Genomic DNA, 7,978 nt, shown 5'->3' on the forward strand with positions numbered 1-7,978 from the left:
ATCCATGGTTTCTCACTGTAATTCCTTTTGTTTTTATACTGCTTACGTGGGCAGGTCCTGTCATATACTTCCTGAAATATATGTAAAAATTGTTCATATGCTTTATCTAAATCTTCCTCTCTATATACTGCTTCCCATTCCTGCCCCATTAATTCCTCCTTAAGCCTCCGTACTGTTTGTTCATTAAGACAAGTCCTGTCGCAGATTTCTACAACAAAACTATTTGAAAAAGTTACATACTGTAGCTTTAATGAAACAAAAAGTTCTTGTGGAGAATAGAGTTGTAGAAATTCATTTTACTTCATGTGGTTCCTGTTTTCTTCTGTGCATTTCATAGTTGCTCTATATTTGCACGTTTTGATTATCTAAAGCAATGATGCTGCAAAAAAAAAATTGATGTAATGTTTGCTTCTCTTTTTTTTATGAGGAAGTTATGAAAGCATGAAAATTATGTCTGTTTTCTATTTGAGTTATTTTCTGAACTTTTTTCATTATGTTGGGAAGTTTTCCTGACTCGTTTTCTATGTGTCAGTAGAATATGTACCGTCTGGATGGAGAAGGCTTCCACAGTATCCCACAGCTAATTCAACATCTACTATCCTCACGCCAACACATCACCAAGAGGTGTGACGTAGTGCTGAAGAAACCTGTACTGAAGGTACACAGTCCCTAAAAATGCCTGCCCATTCCTCTTGTCTGTGTGTGAATTCTGTAGTTGATAACACATTATTCCAGAGTCATATCCAAGAGCTTCGACACACAACTTGAACATGCAGTTCATGAAAGTACTTCTGTAGTTGTCACAGAAGAACATGCATGCAAACATAAAATTGCCTTAATGTTCTTTGATTAAAAATTTCTTCCAGTTACTTTCCTATGACACTATTATGTGTCAGTTGTGGTTCAGTTTCAGCCACAGTAGTTGGTAATTATTTCAGTCTGATCCCATGATGATTAACAGGGATGTGTGTGAACAAGCTGAATAGTGCCGTTATCCTGGTGTGATATTTTTTTATCATAGATTAAACTCAAGTTTCATTATGAGAAAACTGAACCCTCTTTGTTTCCTGTTTGAGGAAGTTAAATTCATTCCAGGTCAGTTCTAATATGACAGCAGTAGACTAAGATCCCTCTGCCTGTTAAACTGAAGGCTGTTTCCTCTCCTTTGTGCCGCAATATATTGCAACAGTCAGAAGTGGAAAATTATATTGATGTCGTATGAATACACATTATTTAACATGCACAGTTCTGTTACTGTTTCATTTGAGTGTCTTGTGAAAAGTGTGTGAAATATGTGTATGTATGTGCAGTGTGTGCAATATGGCTCATGATGAATGTGCCTATTTGTGCAATATGAATCTGCATTATTTAGAGTTTTTACATGATGTAGGCTTATGATGAATGTGCAATATGTTTTTGTAAATGATGAAGGCTCATGATAAGTAATATAGTTTTCATTAATGTGGATTAATACGTCTGTCCTCTAACTCCTTTAGGACAAGTGGGTCCTGGATCATGATGACATTATCTTGGGGCATCTCATTGGACGGGTGGGTACACCTGACCCCTGCTGACATGAATGTAGAAATGAAGCGAGCAAAAGCAACATTTTCTTTTATTCACTGATTTTTATGATGACAAATATCAAAGTTAGTCACAAATACTGTATGTGTGTGTTTGTCTGTCTCTGGAACAGACATCTCCAAATGTTGAGAACATATTTGTAATGAAGATGAACTGTTGGAGCAATGAGTCACACTCATTCACTAATTTACTGTTTGTTTTTTATTATAAACAGACACAGCATTATCAGTCATAATAAACCATCATTATTGCCAGTTAAAGGGTTAGGTTGACAGTTTTTCAAGTCTGTCTTAAATTAATGCATACTGTACATGCATAGTGCTGCTCTTCTTACTGTCTGCAAGAAATTTCATCTTAAAGTGATTTCAGTGTAAATTATATTTTGTTTTCAACAAAAATATATTCCAAATTTCAGCCAAAGTTAAACTGCAGTGTCAGCAATCTGAATTAAAGAGTGTATTTTCCAGAGTTACTGTTCCAAAATTTCCACTTTCACTTACCGTCTCTCTGTTGTGCCGCAGCAGCCAAACACCACCCTAGAAAACACAGAGGGAATTTTGAAACTCAAACATCTCTAACTGTGGGAATAACCCACTTGGTTTGTGTAAACTTTTGAAGTCTCATATTAGCTTCAGCTGAATTTTAGAAATCCTTTTTACACTGTGGAAACAGATATTATCATCCATCACTTACATTGCCTTGGGTGGGGATCTCTATGTGGCCAGTCTGTCAATACTGAAGGAGGAACTGTAGGAACAACAGCCAATAACATTTATGACCTAACAGTTAAAAAAAATTGTTACCTATACAGAAAACCAGACGTGGCACTGTCATAACTTGAATGATTTGGCACTGAGTTACATGTACTGTACACTCGTATCCAGAGTTAGTAAAGAAAGCTTAAAGAACAGTAACATGTTGGTGTTTGTATGTTACAGGGAAACTTTGGGGAGGTGTACAGTGGTCGTTTATCCTCTGACAACACTCCTGTAGCTGTGAAATTATGTAAAGAGAACCTGGCCCCAGAGCAGAAGAGTAAGTTCCTGATGGAAGCCAGGTTAGTGTTCACACAAACACAAACACACACACACACATACGCACACACACACACACACACACACACCTCTCTGTACTCCTCTCCTCTTCTATCCAGGATCCTGAAGCAGTATGACCATCCTAACATTGTGAGGCTGATAGGAGTGTGCACACAGAAACAGCCTATCTACATCATCATGGAGCTCATTCAAGGTAAACATGTTCCTGTTGGACACCACCCTTGTTTACCCAGGAGTTTCAAGATTTATTGGACCATTATTGCTTTCCCACTTTGTTCCTCCATCATCACTCTTTACTGTATGTGTGTGTGTGTGTGTGTGTGTGTGCGCGTGCGCGCATTTCATAAGGCGGTGATTTTCTCTCGTTCCTGCGGCATGAGGGTCACAGTCTGAAGCCTAAGATGTTGATCAAAATGACAGAAAACGTAGCAGCTGGCATGATGTACCTGGAGAGCAAGAAGTGTATCCACAGGTTGGTCAGCCAGCCCCCTTCATAAGTACTGTACTTAATTACAATTTTGAGGCCTTGTACTTTCCTTAAGTAAAACTTTTTATATGGTACTTTATACTTTTACTACACTACAGTGTCTTTTGGAGGCAAACATTGTACTACTTTTATTTTAAGGCTTTAGTTGCAATTAACTTTAACTTAGTAAAACAAAATACAACTACACAACATAATTATGATACAGTATAATGATTAAACTACCCAGCACTATACAGTATAAAGTAATTCAAATTAGTCCCATCTTTACCAGCTATAATATTAAAGTGATACAATAAAGCAGGGATTTTCAACAAATTGTGACCCAGGGACTACAGTTCTGATTAAGAAATAATCAAGTTTGATGTTATAATGATCAAGTCACACACCTTCATCAATATGACGGGATATTGCTGGGAGCCAAACATCTTAAGAATGAGCGGCTATTCGTGAAGCATGAATGAAACAGCTGATGCCAATAAGCTAATGGAAATGCAATTGTAGTGCTCCATTTGAACTAACACAATGTTTCATACTGAAAATGTACAATATTCTCAGCTTCTTGATAATGAACACTAATACAAATACACTACATAGGAAGTAACAAATACAGTGTATATAACATAACATACAAAATAAATACAAAGAAACATCTGTGGATTGGGAGACTAAGTAAACTATGCCAAGAATTCTCCAAACTGTGTGGGCCATGATGAATTTAACACACAGGAAACTTTATGAAATGCAGCAGCGTGTCAGACAAATGAGAGTTCCAGTGAACATTAATTAGGTGCATAACATCTCCATTTTATTCACAGTATAATTAGTTCCCAGAAGCTGCAGGCACATGGATTTTCAAACTGATTCATTCTCACACACAATAAAAGCATCACTCACTTCCTCAGTGCTCACTTCACCTAATTGTTAACCAAAGTGCACATTCTCAGAAGCCACTTCCACATGCATTGATGTAACATTAAAAATGAGGGATCAACATACAATAAGTTCATTCAGACTCAAAATGAACAGAAGCTAAGTTTCCTGGAAAACTGTAGCTCTCCCAGACTAGCAGCATGTTCGGCGAGCTGCAGTGGGCGTGCTTAAAGCTCGTTTTCTTTCTTCTTTTTTTAAGAAGTGAGATATTCTGCATAAAAGCTCTTGCATGTGCTGCTGAAGTCATAAAGTGCAACCACAAACTTAAGTACTGTACATATACATGCATAATTAATGTTACCTGTTTATTAAATGCTAATTTCTCTACTAAACCCTTTATTTGTGCAGCACCTTTCATTTAAAATATTTAAGAAATAAAAAAAATATCAAAGAAACACTTTAAAATAAAATAAAAGTAGAATTTAAAACCAATGAAACAAACAAAGCTGTGAATGTTTAAATACCAAACAGGCCATGGAAAGGAAGGAAGATTCACAGATATAACAGATATGAATGGACAGTTATTACAGAGGTTTGGTCACTAACAAGAAAAGGCTGGATTTCTGTGTTTCTTTGTCCTAACTGTTGGTAGATTTAACGCTGTAGTACTCAACTAACTTTGGCTGTGCCCCTTATTTACTCTGGGCTGGGGATGTCGCTGCTGCACAGTGCTAGCACACTGCTGTACATGTGGTAAAATGTACCGTAAAGGAGACAGAGTCTGTGCAAAGATGCTGAACCAGATGTGGCATATTCTTTTTCACATGTTTTGCTAACCAAGAAGAAAACTGGCTCATAGGCCTTATTGTAGCTACACATCAAAGCCTGTAAAGGCTGGATCTCAAACACACAGGTACTGTTCATGGGAAACATCAAACTTGGGGTTTTGTAAATAGCCTCTAAACATAAATTAATAACTAAGCATCTATTTTTTGTGGAATATACTGTAAATGCAACCTGAGAGGGAATTGTATGCATGGTTGCTATTGTGTTTCAGGGCATTTGTTGTTGCGTGAGAGTGACAGGGGAGCTTAGGATGAGGCTGAGAAGACAGGAGGCTGTGACACCTGGTTTATTACAGAAGCATTGTATGATTTGCCCAGTGGGGACAGATCAGAGCAAGCTGCTGGGAGCTGCTCAGCCTGTAACACTGTGTCACACATGACAAGAGCGCCTGTTCTCTCATTCCCTTTAGTGCTGTTTGTTCTCATGCTTTCTCTTTTTTTCATGCAGAGCATGGTGTTTTGTGTCTCTTTTGTATGTATTTTAATCAGCCTTTGTATACATATCCCTTATATCTTTCTCCCTCGTCTCTCAAGGGACCTGGCAGCGAGAAACTGTCTGGTTGCAGAGAACAATGTGGTGAAGATCAGTGACTTTGGGATGTCCCGTCAGCAAGATGACGGTGTCTACTCTGCAGAGGGAGGCCTCAAACAGGTCCCTGTCAAATGGACGGCTCCTGAAGCCCTGAACTATGGTAGGCCTGCTTCTGCCTGCAGGTCCCTGATATACTGTACATCTCTGACAAAAAGTGACAAAAACCTGTCTGTGCCTTTGCCAACGCTGCCCCCTGCTGGTGCTTTCAGGTCGGTTTACCACAGAGAGTGATGTCTGGAGCTTTGGTGTTTTACTATGGGAAGCTTTCTCCATGGGAATGACGCCCTACACAAGCATGACCAACCAACAGACACGAGAGGAGGTGGAAAGAGGTAAAGACCCACACCAGACACTTTGTTTGTGTTCAAATGCTACTGAGGAAAGCGTCTGCTCCACTGGTGCCTTTTTCAGAAACAGAATCATCTTTATTGGTCAGGTGTGTTGGCCACATTAGGAATTTGACCGTGGTACAGTGGCTCTCAATGTGTATGTACAATGCTCTGCTGTAAAGCAATGAGTAGACAGATAAGCAAGATAAGAGTGAGAGAACAAGAAAAGTAAAAGAGTGAGTAAGCAAGAAAAAGAAATGTGCATTAGGAAAATAATAATAAAGAATTTATAAATATAGTACATACACACAGTTTTAGATATTTATGAAGGTATATTTACAAGGTATTGCACTGAGGGTGCTGGCTGGGATTGGCTCCAGCGCCCCCCGCAACCCCGTTTGGGACTGAGCGGTATAGTAGATGAATGAAATGAATGAATGAATGCACTGAGGGTTGTCTTTCTGTTGTATAGTCATAGATTAAGTGTTTATCAGTGTGATGGCACAGGGGAGGAAACTGTCCTTGTGCCCGGTTGTCTTGGTGTACAGTGACCTGTAGAGGGGAGGAGTTCAATCAGTTTGTGTCCAGGGTCTGAGGGGTCTGCAGAAATCTTCCCTGCCCTTTTTTTTGACCCGTGAGGTGTACAGGTCCTCCATGGAGGGCAGACTGACACCAATGATTCTTTCTGCAGACCTGACTGTCTGCTGGAGTCTCTTCCTGTCCTATTTGGCAGCTGAGCCAAACCAGACGGTGATGGATGAGCAGAGAACACACTCGATGATTCCTCTGTAGAACTGTATCAACAGCTCCTGGGGCAGGTTGAACTATCTGAGCTGACACAGGAAATGCATCCTCTGCTGTGCCTTCCTGGTGATGGCGCTGATGTTGGATGTCCACTTCAGTTTCCTGGGAGTTAGTGAAGCCCAGGAACATGAAGGACTCTGCTACCGATACAGTGTGGCTGAGTATGGAGAATAGGGTGGGGGAGGTTCTTTCTAAAGTCCACTGTCATCTCCACTGTTTTGAGCATGTTCAGCTTCAGGTTGTTGCAACCACACCACAGGACCAGCTGTTTAACCTCCTGTCTGTACACAGATTCATCACTGTCTCAGTTGAAACCAATGGCCGTTGTATCATCTGCGAACTTTAGGAGTTTAAGAGAGGGGTCTCCTGAGGTGCACACATCCCTGGGGTGCACCAATGCTGATTACCGGGTGCTGGATGTGGTTTTCTGCAGCCTCACCTGCTGCTTCCTGTTTGTCCACTAACAGGTGGGGGCAGGCACAGTAAGCTAGGTCAGTTTAGAGTGGAGGATGTCTGGGATGGTGGTGTTGAACACTGAACTGAAGTCCACAAAGAGGATGTAATGCAGTGCCATGTTGACTGCATCATCCACTGACCTGTTTGCCCAGTAGGTAAATTGTAGAGGGTCCAGCAGGGGGTCTGTGATGGCCTTCAGGTGGGCCGACAGTCTATCAAAATACTTCATGACTACAGATGTCAGGCAACAGGTCTGTAGTCACTCAGTCCATTGATGTGGGGTTTTATGGGGACTGGAATGATGGGATTTTATGTTTCAGGAAATGGGTATAGTGTACTATGTGATATGTTTCAGGATACCGTATGCCTGCTCCTCACGGATGCCCTGTGGAAATTGCCAGGATTATGACCAGCTGTTGGCAGTACGAAGCCAGAAACAGGCCGTCTTTCAAGAAACTCCGAGCTGAACTCAGTGCCTTATATGACAAAATTACTTAATAGAAACCTGTTGACTGGACATGTAGATTTTTTATCCCAGTCAGGTTGATTGGCCATTTGTTGGTTTGCATTTTTTTTCTTCAGAAAAGATACAGTGCATGTGTTGTCTAATATTTATTTTTTGCACTTCTTTTGTTATGGAAATGAACTTGGAAGTATAGTTCTGTGGACTCATAAAATATCAGTGGGCCAAGTAATGGCTGCGTTCTTGTTTCTTCCTTTCCTGCCCTGTTTGTGTCCTTGTCCCCCTAATAAAAACCACAATCAACTCAAATGCTTTTCTTTTTCTTTTTGTTTTGTACACCAGCTTCTGGTGTCCCTGTAAGAATTTTCACCAAGGCAGGGGAGGAATACTTTTTAAAAAGCCCAAACACAGTGGAGAGAGAGCTTCATTTCTTAATAAAAATCAATAAAAGTGCTCCTTTCTCACCTTGCACTTCTCATAAACATTCTGTCGC

The 7,978-nt window shown here is 40.2% G+C and overlaps 1 protein-coding gene across 1 annotated transcript in view; it reads left to right on the forward strand.

Moving 5' to 3' along the window:
• Positions 1-7,774, forward strand: part of fes (FES proto-oncogene, tyrosine kinase) — a 17,310-nt gene extending 9,536 nt beyond the window's left edge. The window contains 8 exon segments of the mRNA XM_020608844.1: positions 536-658; positions 1,497-1,550; positions 2,523-2,641; positions 2,738-2,832; positions 2,988-3,111; positions 5,376-5,533; positions 5,643-5,765; positions 7,378-7,774. Coding sequence (XP_020464500.1) covers positions 536-658; positions 1,497-1,550; positions 2,523-2,641; positions 2,738-2,832; positions 2,988-3,111; positions 5,376-5,533; positions 5,643-5,765; positions 7,378-7,520 — 939 coding nt within the window. The 3' untranslated portion in view covers positions 7,521-7,774.
• The last annotated feature ends 204 nt before the right edge of the window (positions 7,775-7,978 follow it).

This window comes from Monopterus albus, unplaced genomic scaffold (genome assembly GCF_001952655.1).
Source record: "Monopterus albus unplaced genomic scaffold, M_albus_1.0 scaffold4.1, whole genome shotgun sequence".
Lineage (NCBI taxonomy): Eukaryota > Metazoa > Chordata > Actinopteri > Synbranchiformes > Synbranchidae > Monopterus > Monopterus albus.